Raw genomic sequence first — 24,168 nt, forward strand, 5'->3', positions numbered from 1 at the left:
AGGCTTTCACCTGCCACCTGTCTGCCCTGCAGCACCGCCTGAGACCCTGTCCTCAGGCAAGATCAGGCGCCAGTGCCAGTCAGGGCCACTGTGGCTGTGATGAAACACCATGAGCAGAGCACACTGGGAGGAAAGGTTTGTTTGACCTACACTTCCACCCTGTAGTCCGACATTGACTGGTCAGGATGGAAACTCAACAGGGCAGGGCCCTGGGAACAGGAGTTGCTGCTGAGGCCATGGAGGGATGATGCTTACTGGCTTGCTCCACTTGACTTGCTCAGCTTGCCCTTACAGAACCCAGGACTACCACAGTAGGCTGGACCTTCCCATATCAATCACTAATTAAGAAACTGCCAGCAGGTTTGCCTGCAGACAGAGCATATGGAGGCATTTTTTTCTTTTCTTATTTTAAAGCAGTCTTTTCTCATTTTCCATACCAATCCAAGTTCCTCCTCCTGTTCCCCCATCTTCTCCCCACTCCATCCCCCATCCACTCCTCAGAGAGGGTAAGGCTTCCCTTGGGGAATTAACAAAGTCTGACACATCACTTTGAGGTGAAGGCATTTTCTTAGTTGAGGCTCCCTCCTCTCAGATGATTTGTGTCAAGCTGATGTAAAACTGTCCAGCACACTGGGCGATACTGGTATTTCTGTGGGTAACTACGATAGTGGGATCAGGGCTTGCTTTCCTGCTGCCCCATTATCTCAGGAGCAGCCTTGAATAGGGGACCTGTGACAGGAACACAACCCCCTACCAGAAGCAGGCTTGAGGGATGTGTCTGAGGGACTATGGAGCCAACAGCTGACTTGGCCCTGGGCAACCCTTGGATGTCATAGAAACCTCACACTGATGTGGCGCCTGTTGTCCGGGAAAGATGAGAGTTGAAGTTCTAAGCTGGAGCTGAGGTAGGACTTGACGTGACTCTTGAGTCCAGCCACTCTACCTTGCTGTTGTCACATTAAAAATCAGATGAGCCGGACGGGCCGTGGTGGCGCAAGCCTTTAATCCCAGCTCTTGGAAGGCAGAAGCAGGTGGATCTCTGTGAGTTCGAGGCCAGCCTGGTCTACAAGAGCTAGTTCCAGGACAAGCTCCAAAGCTACAGAGAAACCCTGTCTCAACCCCTCCCCAAATAAATAAATAAAATAAAAAAATAAAAATCAGATGAACATAACTTTAGAATCCATTTCATCCTAACTATACTGCAGCCCTGGGTGGGGGTCCTTTTGTTAAAGGTCACCTTGTGCATGCTTCCGCTGCCCCACCCAGGGTGTGTGTGTGTGTGTGTGTGTGTGTGTGGTGTTGAAGAGAGAATCCAGGGCCTCGAAGTATGAGTCAAGTGAAGTCCACTGAGCCACATCCTAGGCCCAGCGACTGTTTTCTCAAAGGGACTCTGTTTTGCATTCACATACAGACAGTATATACAGTGAATTTAAAATGGGTTCTGCTTTGTTTTGTTTTGTTGTCTCCTTTTTCCTTCTAGCATAGGACCAGCATGAAATATTAACTTTGTTCTCATGTTCCAAGGTCAATTTTTAATATTTCATGAAATTCCTTTGCTCAAATGTCTAATTTCAGACATAGTTTTAGAATGATAACTGTATTTCTATGTGTGGGGGTGGTGGTGGTATTTACACATGTTAGTGCCTGGGAGTCCTGGTGTAGGCCAAAGGTTGACATTACATGTCTTTGTGCCTTGTTTTTGTCGGGACTGGGGTGTGTATGTCATTGGACCTGATAGGCTGACTCTGCCTCCCAGTGCTGGGGTCACATGTGAGCAGCCTAGCGTGGCACGTGGCTTTGCACTTGGGCCCCAGGACTGAACCAGATCCTTAGCCCCAGGAGGATTGTTTTTATTTGTTTGCTTGTTTTTTTGTTTTTATTTTTATTGTTGTTGTTGTTTTGTCTTTCTCCCCCCCCCCCCCAAACAGGGTTTCCCTGTGTAGACTGGGAATTCACTTTATAGACAGACTGGGCTTGAACTCATAGAGATCCACCTGCCTCTTCCTCCTGAGTGCTGGGGTTAAAGGCATATGCCACCACCATCCGGCATGGAGGATTGTTTTTCTTTGAAACAGTTGAATTGAAGTTTGAGCTGGAGAATTTCTGGTAGGCCAGACGAGAATTTTATGCCTTGTTTATTTTGTAAGTTGTTTTGTCATAAAACTTAGCTAGCAGTCAAGGATTTGTTTTACATAACTTTTACTTGAATATTTTACTTCTACATATTCTTAATAGGTGTTTTTCTGTAACTAACATGCTCTCCCATACATCGTATTGACCATTTTGTATGTTTTCCAGCAGTAGTTTGCGTGGGACTTGCATCTTGCGAGGATTGGGGTCCGGCAAGAGTCCCAGTGCTGTGGGTCTGTTCTTGGAGTTCCCATTTTTTGTGCATCATCTGCAGAGTGTCAGCGCTTTTCCAAGCCAGCTCTGCTGCCCTCTGCAGCAGGACAGTTTCCATAGCGAAGCCAAGGTCACTTTAACTAACAGTGCCTTATAGCTAGCCCATTCTGGCTCTCCAGAGGGAAGAGCCTCTCCGGTGCAGCCTGTACCTGTGCATCTGGAGCTGCTGCTCCCACGGAAACTCACTGCATGCACTGTTTTCTGTTTGCTCAGGTTGCAGCAAGCTGAGCTGTTGGTTTCTAAGCCATAGATAAAGAGCAGGGGAAAGGCTGGTGTGAAGAACCAGCAGTGCTCTGACACTATAGGGAGCACTACAGTGTAGGCACATGTCCTTGACCCAGGCAGCCTGTCTGGGCTTGAAGACGTTGAATTGGCTGTCATAGTAATGTAGGCTTTAAAAGTTTGCACCCGAGAGTGAGATTCCACCACTTTTTGGGCTGTCATCTAGACCCTCCTGTAGGCGGAGACTGCTTGTTCATTTCCTGACTGCTCAGACCCCAAATAATCACACAGAAACTGTATTAATTAAAACACTCTTCGGCCAGTGACTTTTTTTTCTAGCTAGCTCTTACATCTTGAGTTAACCCATTTCTGTTAATCTGTGTATCACATTGAGGCTGTGGTTTGCCAGTGCCACTTGCTACTCCTCTGGCACTTACGTGGCATCTCCTTGACTCAGCCTACTCTCTATCTCTGTTCAGATTTCCCTCCTGGCTTTGCTCTACTAAGCCATTGGCCAAAACAGCTTTATTCATTAACCAATGGTAATAAAACATATTCACAGCGTACAGAAGGGAATCCCATATCACCCTCCCATCCTCAAAGTCCACATCTATGAAAAGTGCTCTCCAGCATCCTTACCATTGAGGGTTGCGAGAGCTGAGCAAGGGTCCATACTGCTCAGCTTGACCCCAGCACATGGCACATGCTTGGGACAGGTTAACTCTCATGGTTAATCTCTCTTGGGGATCATGAGGTATGCGCTGTTTAGGAAATCAGGAAAGTAGGTGGTTCCACCTAAGATCCGTTGTTCCGTAACTGTTATGTTCAAAGAGATACTTGGCCTTGACATAGCTCACAGTGTCTTGAAGGAGATGTAGATCAGTGGACAAGTGATGCCTACTGTAGAATGTGCAAAGCAGGGGCACATCTTGATCTACTCGTCACGGTGGAGTTTATTCAGGATGTGACAGACTGGACGGTCAACACCACTCTGAAAGAGGTGGTGTTACAGGCAGGCCTGAAGGAGCTCTTGGACTCTTGTAGTTGTGGATTATGCGATCTTCCACACAGCCACTACCTCTGTGAAGCAAAGATCTGGATGAGTAATTGCGGATGCTGGCAGGGATGTGGGCCTGGGCAGGAGGGAAAGGGATACAGAGTGTATAGGTCGCCCCCGAGTGGGGGAAGAAAGCTTGAGAGCTGTATGCCAGCTTAGAAAGGGCTGTGTTTGTTTTTACCGAAAATCTTCAAAACATTGCCTCAGTAGAAGACAGTGAATTCCTGTCCCATTGCTTAGTACTGAAGTAGGTTTATTTATTTAATTTTTTTTTTAAGCTAAGCCAGGTGGTCCCATCTAAGCTACAAGGTAAAGCCAAGTTTTGTTGTTTAAAGGGCAAATCTTTCTTTATTTAGAAGACGTCTCTTTTTTTGACTTCTCGTTTCTCAGAGTTCCCAGGCAGTTAGGATTGCCATTTAAATGTGCAAGGCTTTTGAACTATTAGCTAAATTTTTGTTAAATTCAAATTTGCATTCTAGGTTGCTGTTGTCAAAATGAAGAGCACTGAACGAATTTATGCAATGAAAATTCTCAACAAATGGGAGATGCTAAAGAGAGCAGAGGTATGTGTGGGTGTATAATAAGTAAAAATGGTGTGTGTGAGAAGGACGGTTGCACTGACCTTTGCAGCCTGCGACATTTGAGGCGTCTTCCACATGCAGATGAGACCCTTTGTTGGGAACCACGTAGTGCAGATATTTTGTGTTCTGTCGTCGAGGGTGGTAGATACAAAGGATCAAGTAAAGGGGCAAGGGTGAAGGAAACTACTTGCAGTCTTGACACACTTTCCCTTGCTTCCTGAATCCCCACACCCAGACTCTGGTCTCAGCTTCACTTTCAGCCCTCTCAGCCTTGCCTTCCTATCCCTCCTAAGCATGACGTTATCTTCCTCTCAGCCGTGCTCCATCCAACATGCTTACTCCTCTTCTGTCTTCCTCTGCCAGACTCTGTGGGCTCCCCGCTTTGTAAATCCACCTCTGGTCAAGCCTGTTCTCCTTTGGTGCCCATTTCCTCTTCTGATGTATCTCCACACATAAGAAGTCATGTGGTTGACTGAGTTGTCAGCATTTCTTTTTGTCACCTGGTCGCCCCATGACTGCCTTAGCCACCTGCATCCCCACCTTGGAGTGGTACACAGTGACTTCCTTCCATTCTCGCAGTGTGTTTTCTGTTCTCACATATTTCTGTCACAGTTTGCCTTGTTGCTGTGATAAAACACTGACCAAATCAGCTTAGGGAGGGAAGATTTTGTTTGCCTATCATTGCCCTGTCCATCGTTGAAGAAAGTCAAGGCAAGAACTGAATTGGAGACCATGGAGGATCGCTGTTCACTGGCTTGCTCTCCATGTTTTGCTCAGCCTGTTTTCTTACACAACTCAGAACAACCTGCCCAACATTGGCACTGCCTATAGTGAGCTGGAGCCTCTTACATCAATCATTAATCAAGAAAATTCCCCCCAGGTTTGTCTGTGTATCAGGCCAGTCTGATAGAGGCGGTCCCTGAGTGGAGGGTCCTTTCCAGATGACTCCAGCTGCTGTCAAGTTGACAAAAACACAAACCAGCTCCCTTTGGCAAACAAAGGAATCACTGAAGCAGTTGAGGGGGAGAAGTGTGGGGAGTGGAAGGTGTGTGGTCTGGGCCCAGTGCCGTAGTGAAAGAGCCGATTTAAGAGTTGCTACAACTGGTTAAGTTTGATCGATCGCACAGCTTCAGTTTAACAACCGCTCAGAAGGCTAAAATACTGTGTGTCGCTTGTGAGCACACACGTGGCTCTGTTTTAACCATTCAGGCTAAAAGCCTTTTATCTATGTGTCCATGGCCACCAGGAGTGTCACCTGGTTGTGACTATTAGTCCACAGATTGAATAAACAGTATTTCAGATCAGGAAGTGGGCTTGTCCCCATCTTGCCAGTCATGCGCTCAGAAGGAGGTGTGCGTTTGAGCACCCTGTGTATTGCACCTCTACGGCGTGTGAAGAGGCTGTTGTAGAGGCTGTGAGGATATGGTGTAATGGATGTGGGGTGTGTGCTGTTGAGAACTACTACTGAATCCACGTATCACATCAGGGTGACCTGAAGGTGTGGGCCACAGAGATAGTCACTGGGGAAGGGGAAGGCATTTGTGTTTTCCATGATCCCTGCCCTTGCCCAGGGCTCAGGTGAGGAAGAGTGCAGATGCAGCCGCTGGGAACAGTGGTTCTGAGTGAGGTAAAGAGATCAGGCTCCAGGCAGTCAGGAGGAATGGGGCTACTGTCTGCAGATCATGGTCACAACAGAGTCTAGTGTTTGGGAATATGTTCTGTGAGATATTTTCCTAAATCAGTGGTACTCATGACCCCTTTGGGAAGTTAAATGATTCTTTTATAGGAGTCTCTAATACCATCAGAAAACACAGATGTTTACATTACAATTCATAACAGTAGCAAAATTACAGTTATGAAGTAGCAACAAAAATAATTTTATGGTTGGGGTCACCATAACATGAGGAACTGTATTTAAGGGTTACAGCAGCCTCAGGAAGGTTGGAAGGCACTGGCCTAGATGAACGCAGACTGACTGTGTTCTCGCCCTCACAGACAGCGTGTTTCCGAGAAGAGCGCGACGTGTTGGTGAACGGTGACTGCCAGTGGATCACCGCGCTGCACTACGCCTTTCAGGACGAGAACTACCTGGTAGGTCTGGGTACTCGGGCTCTTCCCAACAGTATGGCTCCTCCTTGCTGCCACTCAGAGTAAGACAGTGTAGCGTGGACCTTTCCATAACACTGAGGGCTTTGTTTCAGTGTCATAGCCCTGGGGTAGAATCTTTAAAAACCAGGTTTTTCAAAGTTTGTACATCATTTTTTTCTCAAGCCATTAGTTTGCTGTATGGCTTGGTTCTTAAAACATTTTAAGTGTATGAAACACTATTTTGTTTTTTCTTTTCTATTTTGAATCGTGTGTAACTATAAGAAACTCAGCTGCATGGTGGCACACCTGGGTCCTAGTGATGTGAAGGCTGAGGCAGTGGGGTCAGGAGCCTGAGAGAAGCAGCAGCGCCTGAGACCGTGAGCCCCAGCTCTGCACTGCACAGCTCTTTCCTCCTTTCTCAGTGCGTCTCCTCAGGGTGGCTCGGGGCTCTTGAGTCAGCTGTGTGGTCCACGCGTGTGGGTTTGAGTATGGGCAGCTGTGAAACACTCCAGGCCTCAGGACTGCCTTGTGTAGGGTTCCAGTCTCGGGTGACTTTCCAGCCCTAAGCCAGCAAACTTGAGACTGTTTCCAAATGGCCTCTGGGGACTGCAGAGAAACAGGGCCATGCTTGCCTCCCTCTGGTCAGTGCTTTTGCCTCAACAGTGACTGAACAGGGTGTAATTGCTGTTGTCCCCCAGTCTCCAAGTGGGGATCTGAGGCCTTCTGTGTTTGCCCTGTGAAGCTCCTTAGTCAAGTGTCTGTTTGCTTGCCAGAAATTTTTGTTCATTTTAGAACAATCTCTTTCAGACAACAAAAACCCCTGAGGTTCGAACAACCAGGATGTGGTAAATGGTGTATATTGTATCATTCATTTAGAGAGGTTTATTTTGTCCCAGCAGAGGGCAGCTGGTATCTGCTGAAAACCTCAAGATACATTTGGCCATGGTCAGCTTTCTCAATGACTTTATGATATAAGCCTTTGTGAATACCATCTTTTTTATAACTGGGTGTCAGAATGTGTGGCTATGAGCTCAGTCTTTGTACAGATGACAGCAGCCGTGTCAGGGTCCCTGCTCTGGTTTTCTGGGGCAGGTGGTTAATGTTCCTTGGTTTCTGATGAGTGTTTCTGCCCGTGCACTCAGGTAGGCATCCTCCAGAGCTCTTCTTGCTCTTCTGATTTGACTTTCTGGAGACTCCTAGGCAGCATGGGTCTGTTCAGTAGCCGACAGGTTTTTTGTTTTTTTAATCCCTCAAATGAATAGTGTGATGCTGTGTGAAGTGTGAGACAGGCACTACCAGGGGTGTTCTAATTTCACACATATCACTTAGGAATCTCCCGTGGAGATGCCAGTTCTTGGGTTACCATCGAGGATGTGACTGTGGTGAACCAGCAGACCTGCTGCCTGGGCCAGAGCACAGAGGAATTGTTGGAATAGGAACTGTGTTGTCATAAGGGAGAGGAGAGAGACAGATATGGGAGGTGCTGCTGCATGCTTGTGCTGGCCATGTTGAGATGTGCCGCATCTGGGAGCATGCTCACCCTGTGCTCTCCTGAGGGATGCTGTCCCCTGTCCTCCAAGAATGTCCTTCAGCAGCTACTGACTCTTTTCCTCCAGAGTTTCTAAAGTGTCTGCCCACTGTCTTCAGTCCCCACCACCCCTCCACACACAACACCTTGCCTGTCTGAATGGCCTCACAGTCCCAGTGGTCCCCACCATAGCTGCTGAGCTCTTGCTGCAAGCTCTGGCTTCCTCCCTCACTGCACCTAGGCTCAGGTCTTGCTGTCTCTGTCCTACCATTGCTCCAGCTGCCACATCCATCTCTTCCCCTCCTGGCCTCTTTCCACATCCCCGGCTGTTGGATGCCCCACAGCCTGTGCTCAGTAGCTTCTGGTCACGTGACTGTGCCAGACAGGCTTGTTTCCTGGCCCTTCCATTGCTCTCTGTGCTTGCTGTGCTCTTCCTTTAGCAATATGGACCCTGATGAGCAAGGACATTTTCCATTTTCTACACTCCAAGCCCTACCTCCCAAGGGTACTAACAGGCTAACTGTTGAGGCAGGGTCAGAGGTACTGTGTGATAAAATGGATAATTTAGTGTATGTCCACCAGGAGGCTGTGTGCAGTGAAGCTGAACCGGGTGTAGGAGACAGGAGACCAGCTGGTGCAGAAGTAGTTGGGAAGCAGGCTTAGATGGCGTTCCCAGTGGGGACACAGGAGGAAGGAAGGCTTTGTAGAGGAGAAGACACTTGAGGGAAATTTTGGGAGTGGGGTGAGGGCTGTTGGTTACACTCTGAGACAGGGTGCTCTCTCAGATGGTGGCATGGTGATTACTTCCTTCCATACGACATGCTTGCTTTACTGTTAAGATTGTGGTCCTGAGGCAGATCTCTGAGTTCGAGGCCAGCCTGGTCTACAAGAGCTAGCTGGTTTCAGGGCAAGCTCCAAAGTCTAGGTCAGGTAGCTGAAGGCACAGAGTGCGGTTGTCACACAGAGTAATGCTGTCCCTGTATTATATCTCGATATTTGTTAAAAGACGATTTCCCTGGCTCAGTTAACCAGACCATGGTAATTCCTTACTATGGTAAGTTATATTGACATGGAGATGAGACTGCCTGCTTTTCTGTGTGTCCCCGGTAGTGGAGCCATAGGAGTGGCCTGCAGTGATCCTCCTGTGCCAAACCTCTCTGCTGGAATGAGATGCTTCCATTAGGGCCTCTGCAGCTCTGGGATTTCCTGGCATGAGCCTCTGAGTGTTGCATGGGAGAAGCTGTTACCAAGCAGCATGTTTGTGCAGGCATACTGTGTACCTGACACACTGGCCTCGGGCCTGTACGAGTGAAGAGAAGCACTCAGTTCATTATCAGAAGACATTTTTCCCCATAAAGCAGTAGCTGTCTGACCTGCCTGTGGCTGAACGCATAAGTACCTCCTTTCCTGCTCTTTGATGGCATTATCTTTTCAGCAAGAGCTGCTGGGTCTATGATTTTAGATAGCCCACTTCCCTCTCTGATCAGTGTCCTCTTGTGACTCAAGGACCTGGAGGACTAACCTTTACAGATCTGGATAGTCTGTTTATGAGCTGAGCTCCTGCTTCAGATCCCTGACTCTTAATGGGCTTTCTCTGTGAGCGCTGCCTTCAGCTCTTCCTCACCAACTAGCTGTATTGTTCAGTGAACTCTGTTCTCTGCCGTGTGCATTTGGATCGCAGCAGAACCACAGCCCAGCAGGATGTTTTCTGGGAGAGGAGATCACAGCATACACCTGTGATCCTAGTGCCCTAGATCCTGGGGCAGGAGGCCAGCCTTGAGTCAGACAGTGTCCATGGTAGTTAGCTGTCAGGTTAAGAACTGTATTCTCTCTTTCTGATTTGTAGTACTTGGTTATGGATTACTATGTGGGCGGTGATTTGTTGACCCTGCTGAGTAAATTTGAAGACAAGCTTCCAGAAGACATGGCAAGGTTCTACATTGGCGAAATGGTGTTGGCCATTGATTCGATCCATCAGCTTCACTACGTGCACAGGTAACCACCTTTTCATGACATTTATGAATACTACATTAAACATTAAAATTCTCATTTTCACTAGGATCCTGTTCCTGGTCTTGGGCCTCAGGTTCCAGGCCCCCTGAGGAATCCTTCAGTTGATAAGTACTCACTGAGCGACTGAGTATCAGCATAGGGTGGTTTGTCCCTGTCTCCCTTAGCCTGTGGCATCCAGAATGTTTGGGCTTCTCTTGCTCTGGTTGTGATGGTCTGATTCCCAAAAGCTGAGGCACCTGGGCTTTCAGGCTCCGTTTGCAGAGCCCTTCCCTACTTGCCTGTCCTCACTGGCACTCACGTAGTTCCATCCCACTGCACCTCCATGCCCGCCTCTGTCCACACTGGTCCGTGAAGCCCTCTCAGGGAAGGAGAGGGCTAAAGTGTAGGTGTTTCTGTCACAGCCATGGGAAAGGCCAGAAGAACGGCTCTTCGGCTGCAGGTGCATTCCCGTAGGACTCCCTGCCCCAGTTAGAAAATAACTTCTGGGAGAATCTGTGAAATGTCTGTTTGACTATTAGAGCTAAGCCTTGTGATGTATGAAAGTGGACATTTTTTAAAAAGAGGATTTGTGTTTGTGTGTGCGCCACTTTTGTGAGTGCTAAAAGATCAGAAGGGGGTGTCAGGTTGCTAGAGCTCGAGTCATGAGCAGTCATGAGCTGCCCACGGTGGGAGCTGGGAACCAAGCTTCTGTCCCACTGAGCTGTCTCTTCAGCCTCTAAAAATCCCTTCGTTTTTATTTTATTGATTTTTTTTATGTCTGTCTGTGTGAGCATAGACACACACACACCTCTGTTGCCTTGAGACAGGGCCTCTCCCTATACTGGAGCTGTTTCATGTGCTGACCAGCCACGCCCTGTCCCCAGTGCTGGGGGTACAGGTACAGATAGCTACACCCGGCTCTCTACATGGGTGCTGGGGATTTGAACTCATGCCCTCAGACTTATGGAGCAGGTGTATACAACTTAAAATTTTGTTTAATTGTTATATTTATTTGTTTGTTTTAGGGAGAGTGTTTACCTAAGGCAGACCCAGTCATCTGTCCTGTTGCAGAGGCACAGACTTTATTAAAATTAATAAAAAGGGAGGTATTGTGGAGACCCAAAAATATGAGCCTGTTTCCACCTCGTCTGATGGTCAAGGTTGTCAAGTGACAAAGGTTGACAACACGGCCTGACTCAGGATGTGTTTACTTGGTTCTTTTGATATTAAGATAGCCCATACAAGTAGAGCCCGTCCATCCTGACAGGATGTATTTCTACTCCTTCTTTTGTAATATGGGAAATGGCTGCCTTCGGGGTACTTGGTCTAGGGTGATTTCACTGCCTAAACAGCATAATGCCAATGACTTGATGTCTCAAAGTGTTGGAGCGATTAACTGTTTGAGTTGGCCTTTGTGTCATGTTAAGTCTTTTGCTGCCTTCTTCCCCCTTTTGTGTTGGATATAAAAGTGTATGGATAATTAGGCGCAGGCAGTTTCAGTATTCACTAAAATGCCCTCCTAGTACTGTTCCGTGGATTCTGCTTTATTATTTTTTATGTATCTTTGTGTTCTTATATTTCTAAATCCCCACGCCCCTGCCCTGGTAAGTGGTATTTTTGACAGGAGAGGTACTTGTGCTGTGGGACTCAGAAGACAGCTCTCCTCTCGAGCCATGTTTTCTCCTTCTCCTGTCTAAGGATTGAATTCAGGTCATCAAACCTTGCAGCAAGCGACTTTATCTTGTTGGCCCCAAACTCTACTTTTCTCTGCGACTCTGCGGTGCCTGTGCTGTAGAGCTCTGTACAGTAGGAAGGCGTGTCTCCTCTGCCTCCTCTGCTCTGCTCAGTCGTCTGCAGTCTTTGCTCCCCTGGGCTCACTCTTTGCTGCGGTGGATTCTTGAGAAGGGGCTTAAGGTGGTGACTCTCAGCCGTGGAGCGCATCACGCTGCATGTCATTTCCTGAGATTTTTGACATTGCAGCTCCTGTGTTTTCCTATTCCCCAAAACTCTGCAGAGATGTCTCTGTGGTGTGGATATGTTCTCTGCTCGTTATGTGTTTCTGGGGATCCAGGACCTTGTGTGAACTGGACACACACTGGTGCTGCTCTCCACCCACCTCAGGCCTCTGCGAGGAGGCTCCCTAAGGGAGCTCAGCACCCACTGTGGAGGGAAGGACTTTTCCATTTCACAGAGTGCTGCCACATTACCAGGGAATGCAGCAGGTCCCAGGTAGGTGGCATTGACCCCCTGGGGACCACAGAGTACGCAATGCTCCCTGTAGCTCAGAGAGCTTTTGTCAGTGCCCCCCCCAATGCTCTTTATTGGGTATGCCTGCTTCTGTAGGTTGTTGCAGTTCTTAGATTACTGTTAAGATTTCCCTACTGGGGTCAAACCTAGAACTTTACATCCTACCACTGAGCTACTCCACACACAGCCCTTTTTTCATGAGACAGTTTCCACCAGATGCCCAGCCAGGTCTTGTACTTGTAATCTTCCTGAGTAGCTGGGATCGTAGGTATGCATGCTACCAGATCTGGCTATTGCAGTTCAGTTTTTCTTTTTAAAATACATACATACGTATATATATATATGTATGTATGTATGTGTGTGTGTGTGTGTGTGTGTGTATGTATGTATGTATGTATATGAGCACACCTGTGTATATGGAAGTCTGCAGAGGCCAGGTGCTATGAGCTGCCCAACTTGGACTGGGAACCAAACTTGGGTCCTCTAGAAGAGCAACAAGTGTTCTTAATCACTGAACCAGCTCTCAAATGCTCTGTGTGTGTGTGTGTGTGTATGTGTGTGTGTGTGTGTGTGCGCACGCGCGCGCCAGAGAGAGAGAAAGATAGACCAGTGGCCATGTGTTCAGTACATGTATGGAGAGTGGAGAATTAATTCTCCCCTTCTACTCTTATGTGGGTTCCAGGATAGAACTCAGATCACCAGGCCTCACCCCCACATCTCACTAGCCCTGTTTTGGTTCATAACATTTAGATTTTGTCTCTGTGACAAAGCTTTGCCAGCTTCATAATACAGAGAGAAATATCTTTGTCACAGGCCTCAGGAAACTAATTAGGTTATATTGTATTTATTTATTTAATGTGCATTGGTGTTTTGCCTGCATGCATGTCTGTGTGAGGGTGCCAGATCCCCTGGAACTGAGTTACAGACAGTTGTGAGCTGCCATTTGGAAACTGGAAGTTGAACCCAGGTGCTCTGAAAAACCAGTCAGTGTTCTTTAACTGCTGACCCATCTCTCCGGCCCCAATTAGGTTCTATTTTAAATAGCTTATTTTTTCCTTTTTCTCCTATTTAGAAAACTTCTTTCTTTTATTTTTTAATTTTGTTTTTTATCAATGTGTATATGTATGTTCCTGCTTGTCTGTATGTGTGACACGTGTACGTGCTCACGGAGGTCAGAAGAAGGCATCAGATCCCCAGGTACTGGAGTTACAGGTGACTGAGCTGCTTGATGTGACTGCTAAACCATGCCTGAGACATCTCTCCAGCCCTTCCTCATTTCTTAATTGACCACACAGAGGTTCTGCTTTGTCATTTGACCTCTAGGAGTAAAAATATATAATTCAAAAACTTTTGTTCTTCTCAAACCAACTCAGTTCAGATTGTATGTAACACAGTAAGAGTTAATGCTGTCCAGTCTCAGGCAGGTGTGCTGTGCTATCTTTGGCAGTATCAGAAGTGAGTCTCCGGGGAGCAGCACTGGTGAACTCGGCAGCAGAGCTCAAGCACAGCCACAACTGGGCTGTGGATCATGACCCCTTTGGGAGTCAAATGACCTTTTCTCAGGGGTCGCATATCAGATATCCTGCATATTAGATATTTAATTATGATTCTTGACAGTAGAAAAATTAGTTTTGATGTAGCAATGAAATAATTTTATGGTTGGGGGTCACCACAACATGAGGAGGAACTGTATTAAAGGGTCGCAGTGTTAGGAAGGTTGAGAACCATTGCTCTGGGGGCTGAGACAGCTCTGTGCCCTGACCCCTTCTTCACAGCTGGACTCCTGCAAACTTCACAGCCTCTACCTGGTGCTCAAGGAAACAGTGACAAAACTAGAACCCAGAAGCACTCAGGCCCATGTATGCAGCCCCTTCCTGAGACGTCAGCTTCTAGGGACCTGAAACCAGAGACAGTGAGATTGCACGGAGGATTAGGGCAAGAACAGTGTGTACCCCAGAGAAAACAGAGTCAGTGAGATTGCACAGAGGATCATGGCAAGAGCAGTGTGTACGCCCAGAGAAAACAGAACGTGTTTCTCAGGCATGCTGACGCAGGTCAGCTGCAAGTTAGTAAGCGGGCATCCACGGTGCAACAGGAGCCTCGGGAAACTCAAGTGAGGGGGAGATAAAGCAGAAGACTCTCAGAAGGTGCTAGTTAGGTGTCCTCTGGTGCAACCCGATGATGGAAGCCTGTCCTGGGTGCACTGAACACCCATACTTCTGTGGGACTGGGATTGTCTTGATGATCGCTCATGGGAAGGAAAGGCTTTCAGAATACAGGGGGTTTTGTCAAAATGTTTTTTTCTTTTTCTCTACTGGTGAACAGTTTAGTTTTAGATGGGTAGCTAACAGCATACAGCTAAGGAAAGGAGACAGCACAGCACTGACTAACTGGTCTTCTGTAGCAAGAGCCTGAGGCCCCAGGATTAGTGGTGGCCTTCCCGTCAGCAGGTCCTGGATCCAACTGGTGATACTTAATCCTTGCCAAGACATCCCTTAAGCCATTGCCATAATGTTTAGTTCCATTTGTGTGTGTTGGTATGAATGTGGGTGCATGCATGTAAGGAGGTTAGAGGACAAACTGCAGGAGTCCCAGGTATCAAACTTAGGTTCTCTGGCTTGATGGCCATTACATTTACCCACGGAGCATCTCTCTGGGTCCTGGATTTTTAATTAGTTAATTTGAGTGGCCTTTTGTGGCAAGAGACTACTATATTAAAGGAGCCTTGGAAATACAAATTAGCTTTGCCTGTTTTTAATTATATATACTGAACCATTCTATCTATCTGTCTGTCTGTCTATCTATCTATCTCTACACACACACACACACACACACACACACACACTGTTTGTTTTTGAGGTGATGTCTTGCCAGCAAGATAGCCTGGAACTTGATCCTTTTGCTACAGCCTTTCTAACCCTGAGCTTGCAAGCATGAGGAATGTTCTTGGGTTCTATTTCAGATGGGAGTCGTGTTTTATTATCTGCTTTCCTTATGTCTGTGGGTTTCCTCTGCGGAATGCCCACAGAGGAACACTCCTCAGTCTGACTCTGCTGTGTTGTCTAGGTTCCTTCCCTCAGTGCTTCCATTAGGTTTGATTTAAACTCACTTTCCTTTAAGCATCTTGTAAATTAGTCTTCATTTGAGGTTATAGTTTATTTTTTTTCTCCTGTTTCTTCCTTTAATTAAATCCTCATTTCTTCCTGGTTTTTTTTTTTCCTAGTGTTTTTCCACTATGGCAATTTGGTTCCCCCGCTGTTCCCTTTCTTTATGTCATATCTTCCCCACCTTTCCCAGGCTGACCTCTAGCGTTGCCCTTCTGAGTGTGCCACACCTAACCTGTGTCTTTTCCCTGTCGTGTCTGAGTGAGGGACTTATTTCAGGTTCAAGTGCTGTGCTGGTTTTCTCCTGTTTCTGACTTGTGGTTTTGTGGCAGAATCCCTGCAGGGCCCCCCGTGTGGCTGTATCGCAGCCTGCACACACATTCCTGCACACACGCTCCTGCACATGCGCTCCTGCAGTTGATGCTGGACATGTTTTGTCTGTTGTGTGTGGTATTGCTGCAAACAGACTTGAGCATGACTTTGGTGGACGTGTTCTCTTGCTTTCAGAGTTGTCTGTAATGACTTTATTCTCAGGGCTGTGGATACGCTTCAGCCCAGCATTTGGGCATAGGTAGTTGACAGTGTGGGCTTTGAGTGTCTTGCCGTGGCTGTGTGACTGTGCCATTTGCTGTGGTGGCTGACTGTATATAGGCTACTCAGCTTCAGTGTGCAGAGCAGCTTGTTACCCTGCAAACAGTCGTCCCTGCCTCTTCCCTGACTCCATTACTTCTTCTGATACCGATCCCTTCTGGTAGCTACTGCTAATCTCCCTCCATGCTGCTTGCCCCTTGGTCTCCGTTTCTATTTCTCCAAGCACTCTCCACAGACCAAAGTGTGTGGTGCCATCTGAGGCAACATTGCACAGACGCTATTTGGATGCCTTTTCTTTTTAAGATAGAGGAGACAGAGACAGAGACAGAGACAGACAGAGAGAGAGAGAGAGAGAGAGAGAGAGAGAGAGAGAATGAGAGCTCGCACAGAGACTAGAAGAGGGTATCAGATCCCTCAGAGCTGGTTTTACAGGCATTTGGGGAACCCCTGGCTATTATGTGGTTGCTGGGACCCAAAGATTGCATAGCAAGCCCCATTAACTACTGAACCATCTCCCTAACTCTTAGATGTTATTTTCTGGCCCTATGCTGATGAGCCCCCTCAGGAAGGCAGTGGATACTCGGGAACCTTAGTAGGTGGCAGTGCTGCTGGGGGAGGGGTTGGCATCTGTGACAGCTCTGCTGGTGCTGCTCCAGTTGCTCTGGTTATGGCTGCTCTTGGGTTGACCATGGGTCCCGTGAGCCCGCTGGGACAGTTAACTTACTCTGCTTATTTCATCAACAGAGACATTAAGCCTGACAATGTCCTTCTGGATGTGAATGGTCATATCCGCCTGGCTGACTTTGGATCGTGTTTGAAGATGAATGATGATGGAACTGTAGGTATTTTTGTTGAAGATTGCCATTTGCTTTTGAGTTTGACTTGTAGTTAAAAGGGGACTAAGTGTTCAGTTTGACATAAAATTAAGAAAATCCAGTTTTTTTAATGTAAATTAAGAAAATGAATCTGTTTAGAAGACAATTGAAATTTTCTATTTGAGGAATTTTTAAAGTTTGAAAATCATATGTGTATGTGCATGCTGTGTGCAGATTTGTATGTATGAATGTACAGGTGTGCATGCATGTGGAGGCCAGAGTCCAGCCTGGGGTTAAATTCCTCAGAAGCTGCCCACCTTTTCTTTTGGAGGCAGAGTCCCTCACTGACCTGGAACTCACAGGCTCTGTTGATTGGCCAGTGGTCCTGGGGCCCGCTGTCCTTCCTCCCCAGCACTGGGTTTATAATGGCATGCCATCGTGCTACCCCACCCCCCACTGCCAGCTTCCTTTAACAGTGTGGGTTATGACAATAGAGCACAAGATTCTCATCTTGTAAGGGATCTTGAGGAAGTCCAGTTTATTGACTAGACTGTCTTCCAGCCCTTCTTTTCTGTTTTTGTGATGACATATGGGTGCTATTGGGGATTTGTCAGGCTCCTCAGAGCCCTGGGTGACTGTAAGCATGCTATGCTGCCCTGAGTGAGACCAGCCCTTCCCTCTATCCGTCTTGGAGGGCCAGCTCCAGGTAGCTTTCTGCAAGCTGAGCTTTCTCTTGTAGTTATCGCGGGCCTAAAAACTGGGTTCCTTAGTGCAGAGTGCTGTGAGCCCCAGATGTGGGACAGGAGAGTGCCTGGTTCACCTGGTACCTCAGGTCAAATCAGCACTGCAGTGAGGTGGCCTGTGAGTAGTTTTTCTGTCTTACCTCACTGGCCAGCTCCCCGCCCTCTTTTTATTACACTGTGTGTCATTGCATTCTTTCCTATGACTACAGCAGCCCTTGTTGCAGTCCCATACAGGAGGCTCTGATCCTTTAAATCCTACACTTATATGTGATGCCAGCTACTTCAAAAGGAGTCCCAGACAATTCCTACCAGTATATTTTCAAACATCTATGTGCAGACACCAACTGACCTTGCTGCACAGGCCACGGGGCTCCAGCTGACCGTGCTGCACAGGCGTGGAACTGTTTGCACTCTCCTCCACTGCTCTGTGCTTTTTTTTTTTTTTTTTTTAATTTCAGCCTCCATGTTAACTTGTTGATAGGTTGGTGCTGTGGTCAAATCTGTTCTGGTAATTAGTAATGAGAGCATGGTGTCCTTGGGTGCATTTACAGTGTCATCTACCACAGTGGACATTTACTTACCCTCACTGCCCTTACTGCCCTTACTGCTTACAGCCACTGCAGGCTGCTATGCTGAAAAGTGCCAGGCAGACCCCTGCTGTCTGTCCACTGAGTAGCTCCTCTTACACTGCTTTCCACAGGGGACCTTAGAGAGCCTGGGCTCTTCTTAGATGGGCCTGGGACCCCTGCCCCATTCCTGCCCTGCTCCAGGCATGTGCCTGCTGAGGAGGCACCACCCTCAGGCCACTGAGCAGAGACTCTCTGGGGAACCCGGTTGGTGCTGGGACAACTGCTTGTTTTCCGTCTGGGTACTCAGGGTGGGCTGTGCTAGGAAGCCATAGCCCCTGGGGGCTTGACAGAAGCCAGCGTGTGCTTTTCCTTCGGCTTTGTGTTGAACAGGAAAGTCAAGGGCTGGCCTGGACACGGAGCCCGTAGATTACCCTGGGAGCATGGGCAGCAGGTGTAGGGCTGCTGCCTCTGGGGACTTTTATTTCACGGTTGCTCTGTTTTCTGCAGCTGCGGGATTCTAAGGGAAGCAGATAGAGATATGTAGTTGTTAGCGATGCTGTCGGGCTTCCCTTCATCACCCCCTTTTCTTCCAAGGTTCAGTCTTCAGTGGCTGTGGGTACACCTGACTACATCTCACCAGAGATCCTGCAGGCTATGGAGGATGGCATGGGCAAATATGGACCCGAGTGTGACTGGTGGTCGCTGGGCGTCTGCATGTATGAGATGCTGTATGGAGAAACACCATTTTATGCAGAGTCACTGGTGGAGACCTATGGCAAGATCATGAACCATGAGGTGAGATGCTATATGCTGTTGTGGTGCCCGCACAGGCTGGCGGGGAGGTGGAGGCTAATAGTGTTCAGGCCAGATGGGGTGGAGGGACAGGAGGGATGGGCAGAGGTTTGTGATGTCATCAACATAAGATGGTGACACTGCACATGTGGGACGGAAAGGAGGGGATACTGTGCACTTAATGGAGCCTGTGTTCACTGACCTCAGACTCCCTAGAGGAGAAGCAGGCTTGTGTAGAACAATCCATGTGTTCATTTAACTGTCAAGTGTGACGAGCCTAGAGTGGTGTTGGGAGGTCCTTGTAGACACTTCGGCTTTAGATGCCACCTGGGACACAGTCATGAGTGAGCTCACCTCCACATAGGGCATCCGCGTTCCTCCCCCGTCCGGTATGTTCCTTTTTCCCTTTTCAGGGTTTTTATTTTTCACTTTGATGTTGTGCCCTTGTTCTCTCCATCTCCACCTCAGCCCACAGCACACACTTGACTGAACACAGGGCTCCATACGTGCACCTACCACAGAACTGCACACCCAGCCCTGGAGATCCATGGTCAGGATTCCTTTTTCCTGTCTGCTGTAGCACAAACACGACCTGGCATGTACGTGTGTATGTGCCTACACATCCCAGAAAACTGAGTTGTATATAGTTGACCTGTATTTCAACTAGTCTCCCATTAATTGCTCATGTTGGGGCAAGATTAACATGAAAATTGCTTTATATTTTACTCCAAATCAAAGTAAAAACTATACTTAGAATATTTTTCAGTATGGGGGGGCAACTCAATCAGTAAAGTGTTTACTATCTAGTTGTGCACACCTGATTTGAAGCCCCAGAACCCATGTAAAAGGTATGGTAGTGCACAGCTGTATCCCCATGGAGAGTCAGGTGTGGAGGTGCACAGCTGTGTCCCCTTGGAGAATCAGGTGTAGAGGTGCATAGTTGTGTCCTCGTGGAGAATCAGGTGTGGAGGTGCACAGCTGTGTCCCCATGGAGAGTCAGGTGTGGAGGTGCACAGCTGTGTCCCCTTGGAGAATCAGGTGTGGAGGTGCACAACTGTGTCCCCATGGAGAGTCAGGTGTGGAGGTGCACAGCTGTATCCCCCTGGAGAATCAGGTGTGGAGGTGCACAGCTGTGTCCCCTTGGAGAGTCAGGTGTGTTGGTGCACAGCTGTGTCCCCTTGGAGAGTCAGGTGTGTTGGTGCACAGCTGTGTCCCCTTGGAGAATCAGGTGTAGAGGTGCACAGCTGTGTCCTCGTGGAGAATCAGGTGTGGAGGTGCACAGCTGTGTCCCCGTGGAGAATCAGGTGTGGAGGTGCACAACTGTGTCCCCTTGGAGAGTCAGGTGTGGAGGTGCACAGCTGTGTCCCCATGGAGAGTCAGGTGTGGAGGTGCACAGCTGTGTCCCCTTGGAGAGTCAGGTGTGGAGGTGCACAGCTGTGTCCCCATGGAGAATCAGGTGTGGAGGTGCACAGCTGTGTCCCCATGGAGAATCAGGTGTGGAGGTGCACAGCTGTGTCCCCTTGGAGAGTCAGGTGTGTTGGTGCACAGCTGTGTCCCCTTGGAGAGTCAGGTGTGGAGGTGCACAGCTGTGTCCCCTTGGAGAGTCAGGTGTGTTGGTGCACAGCTGTGTCCCCTTGGAGAATCAGGTGTGGAGGTGCACAGCTGTTGCCCCATGGAGGGACAGGCAGATCCTGGAGCCAGCTGGTCCAGACAAATCAGTGAGGTCTAAGTTTTATATGAGAGACTGTCTCGAAAAATAAGTCAATAAATAAAGGTGGAAGGTAATTGAGGAAGACCTCAGTATGGACCTTTTTGATGCACACAGCAAGCACACAAAGTAGACGTAGATTCTTAACTCATAAATAAGTGCTTCCTAGAAAGCCTTCACAGAGTGCATACTCGCCTCGAGTAGATGGCAGCTCAGCTCTCAGCCCTGCGGCATGCGGTACGTTGTGAGAATGGACTTCTGTTCGTGTTTCAGTATTTATTTCTGTACCACACAGGTACATGGTTCTCATTGTTGGTGTCTGTTCTGTCCTTTTTTAAACAAACCCTTCCATAGGAATTCAGCTGAACACTTGTTCTCTTGGTCAGGGTGCAAATGTGAGGTGTTAGGAGTTTTTATCTGTTCTTTGTCCCTGACAATTAAGGAGTGTGTGGTTTGTAGTTTTCCTGCAGCGTGAAGTGTGGATTCTTAAGGCTGTTTTCTTTTAAGATGCAGTGTTGGCCCAGCACTGAGAGGGCTGTGCCGCATGTCTCCACAGCACATTTTTCTGCATTCTCTGCTGTTTAGAGAGGAAGAAACATAATCTGTCATTGTCATTTGTGGGTAGGAGTTAACAAGCCAGCTATGATAAGTCAGTTTATCTTAATTAATTTTCTTCTCATGCGTATGGGTGCATGTGCCGCAGTGCACACTGGAAACCAGGGGACAACTTTGTGGAGTTTTCTCCCCCATTCACATGGGTTCTAGGGATCAAACTCCATTTGCCAGGCTGCAAGGCAAGTGAGTGCCTTTTACCCATTGAGCCATCTCACAGGCCCCAAGGGAATGGTTTACTTATTTGCCTTGTGGAATTAAAATTCCCTAGTTTTGGATTACATTTGGTTAATTGTAAAGTAAGGATTATTTCCTGTACTGTCTACACATTTGAGGTTTTCCTGACTGTGTCCTCTGGCTGTCCCTTCCTCCCCAGGAGCGATTTCAGTTCCCATCCCATGTCACTGATGTCTCTGAAGAAGCAAAGGACCTTATTCAGAGACTGATATGCAGCAGAGAACGCCGGCTCGGGCAGAATGGAATAGAGGACTTTAAAAAACATGCATTCTTTGAAGGCCTAAATTGGGAAAATATACGAAACCTAGAAGCTCCGTACATCCCTGATGTGAGCAGTCCTTCTGACACATCCAACTTTGACGTGGATGATGACATGCTGAGAAACACTGTGAGTGTCCCAGCCTCCTCCCTGGGCTGCCTCTCGGTGGGTCTACGTGTCAGGCTACTGTTTGCTTAACAAGTCAGTCAGTGGCAGAATTGTTCTAATCTTTGAAAATATTTGACAGCTGAGCTGGAGAGGTGCTCAGCAGTCAAGATTACCTGGTGCTCTTCCAGAAACCCAGATTCTGTGCCCATTACCCATATTAGGCAACTCACAGCTGCCTCCCACTCCACCTCTAGGGGACCCAGCATCTTTCTTTGGTCTTTGCAGGCACCTGTGTACATGAGACATAAACACAGACACACACATAAAGTAAAAATTAAAGTAACTGCTGTGGGAGCACACACCTTCAATCCCAGCACTCTCAGGTGATAGAAGCAAGTAGGTTTCTCTGAGTTCAAGGCCAGCAAGTCTACATAATGAGTTCCAGGCCTGCCAGATGTACACAGTAAGATCTGTGTAAAAACAAAAATGTTTTTTAATTTGGCAATTATTTTAAAGTCTTCAGCCTGGTCCTTAGTGTTGCTTTTTAAAGACGAGGGATTACTCTTTTGACAAAAATTTTCTCTTGTTATGGCACACATCTGAAATCTTTTGCTTTTGTTTTTCCATATTTTGTACCTTTTTATTTAGTGTTGATTTGTTATTGTGTGACAGCTTCATTGTTGCCATGACTACCTCATATATATGTAAAGGCTTCAGATGCACAGGAAGCCTGGCCTGTAGACCTCTCCCTGTGAGCCATGTTACCAGCCCACATTAATGCTGCTTTTCATAACTGGTGCTCAGAGTAGTGACTACAGTGATAAGATTTTTACACTCTTTTTGGTGGCATGTGTTGCTTACGTGAAAGGAGATTTGTTTAATTTGTGTTATATGTTCTGATGCAGGAAATATTACCTCCCGGCTCTCACACAGGCTTCTCTGGGTTGCATTTGCCATTCATCGGCTTTACATTCACAACAGAAAGGTATGGCTGGGTCGCTGCTCCCATCGCTCTTCACTAGGGGTGGGCACAGCCTGGGAGTGGGCTCTCGAGCTGGGAGGATGCCACTCAAGAGAGATACATCAGTACCAGCTGGCGTTTCTGAAAAGAGAAAATTAGTAAAGATACTCATGGTCAACGCCAGAATGGTCAATACGGAATGGTGATCTGAAATATTCCCACTACCTAACGATGCCATTGTCTGCCATTTGTGGTGGTGCATTACCATTGTACATATGTATGTTCATTGGAAATGCTTGACATTGTAACATATGACTCCGCTCACAGCTGCAGAACACGCTATTGTGTTGTGTAATTTATGTGTTCTGTGGATAGCATCCCACCATGCCAGCAACCGCTTCGATCCCATGTGTGCCCTGCAGTTCTGATTGCGTCTCTCTGTCGTGCACATGATTTACTCTCAGGCTGTGGAAGTATACTTTAGGTGTTGGCACAAGATCACCTAACATCACTTGCCAGAATATGTCCCTGTCGTTAAGCTATAGATGACTGTAATATGCATCTTCTGTTCTCTGTCATACATTTTTTTTCTTCTACAACCCTTAAATATATAAAAACTGAGGCTGAAGAGATAGCTCGCCAGTTAAAAGCTTGGCTGCTCCTCCAGAGGACTAGGGTTCCATTCCCAGCACCCCCAGGATAACTCACAACCATCTCTAACTCCTGTCCTAGGGATTTATTTATTTATTTATTTATTATGTGTACAATATTCTGTCTGTGTGTCTGCCTGCAGGCCACAAGAGGGCATCAGATCTCATTTCAGATGGTTGTGAGCCACCATGTGGTTGCTGGGAATTGAACTCAAGACCTTTGGAAGAGCAGGCAATGCTCTTAACCACTGAGCCATCTCTCCAGTCCCTGTCCTAGGGGTTTTGACAACCTCTTCTGGTTCCCTTGGGCACTGCATGGAGGCAGTGCACAGGCATACATGCAGGCAAAACATTCATACATATATAATAAAATGAAAAAAAAAATGGGAAGACTACCGGGAATATAGTTCAGTAGCAGTGCTTGAGTAGCATGCATACGTTCCGGGTTCCATCCTGTGTGGGGGCCAGGGAGAGAGGCTGGAGTGACATGTGGAAGGCGTTCTTAAGGCTCAGAACTTGGCCCACAGGTGACGGTTGGCTCCTGGGTATAGGCTGTCAGCTGGTAGATTTATCCTGGTGAAAGCCAATGGTGGTCACAGCTGTTTCTGCTCACACTCAGTCAAGAAGCCTTTAGAGCACACTGCTTAGATTGGTGTTTGTGTCTGTCATTTCTGTCCCCAGTGACCCTGTCTGTTGGCCAAGTTGTGTAGTACAGGGTGTCCATCCTCAGTTTTAGAAACCAAAAAGAGAGGGCGGTGAGAAGAGAGTGATGCGCACTCCTCCTCCTCCTGAGCAGAGCTGCAGAACTGGATACGTCCTGTGCTCACACTCCTGCAGTAGTGTGGCTGTGCTGGAAGGGCACCTCTGCTCAGGCTGGTAGGGAGTCTTGAGATGTGGCACG

General features: G+C 47.6%; 1 protein-coding gene across 2 annotated transcripts in view; it reads left to right on the forward strand.

The window, feature by feature from the left end:
* The window catches only part of Cdc42bpb (CDC42 binding protein kinase beta), a 100,919-nt gene that overhangs the window by 42,716 nt on the left and 34,035 nt on the right, over nt 1–24,168 (forward strand). For both annotated transcript variants that reach the window (XM_048431346.3, XM_048431347.3), the window contains exons 3-9: nt 4,162–4,245; nt 6,259–6,354; nt 9,726–9,874; nt 16,558–16,651; nt 18,535–18,735; nt 21,429–21,677; nt 22,562–22,641. In XM_048431346.3, coding sequence (XP_048287303.3) covers nt 4,162–4,245; nt 6,259–6,354; nt 9,726–9,874; nt 16,558–16,651; nt 18,535–18,735; nt 21,429–21,677; nt 22,562–22,641 — 953 coding nt within the window. The remainder of the gene's footprint in view (nt 1–4,161; nt 4,246–6,258; nt 6,355–9,725; nt 9,875–16,557; nt 16,652–18,534; nt 18,736–21,428; nt 21,678–22,561; nt 22,642–24,168) is intronic.

The sequence above is a fragment of the Myodes glareolus genome, chromosome 11, assembly GCF_982192425.1.
Source record: "Myodes glareolus chromosome 11, mMyoGla1.1, whole genome shotgun sequence".
Classification (NCBI taxonomy): domain Eukaryota; kingdom Metazoa; phylum Chordata; class Mammalia; order Rodentia; family Cricetidae; genus Myodes; species Myodes glareolus.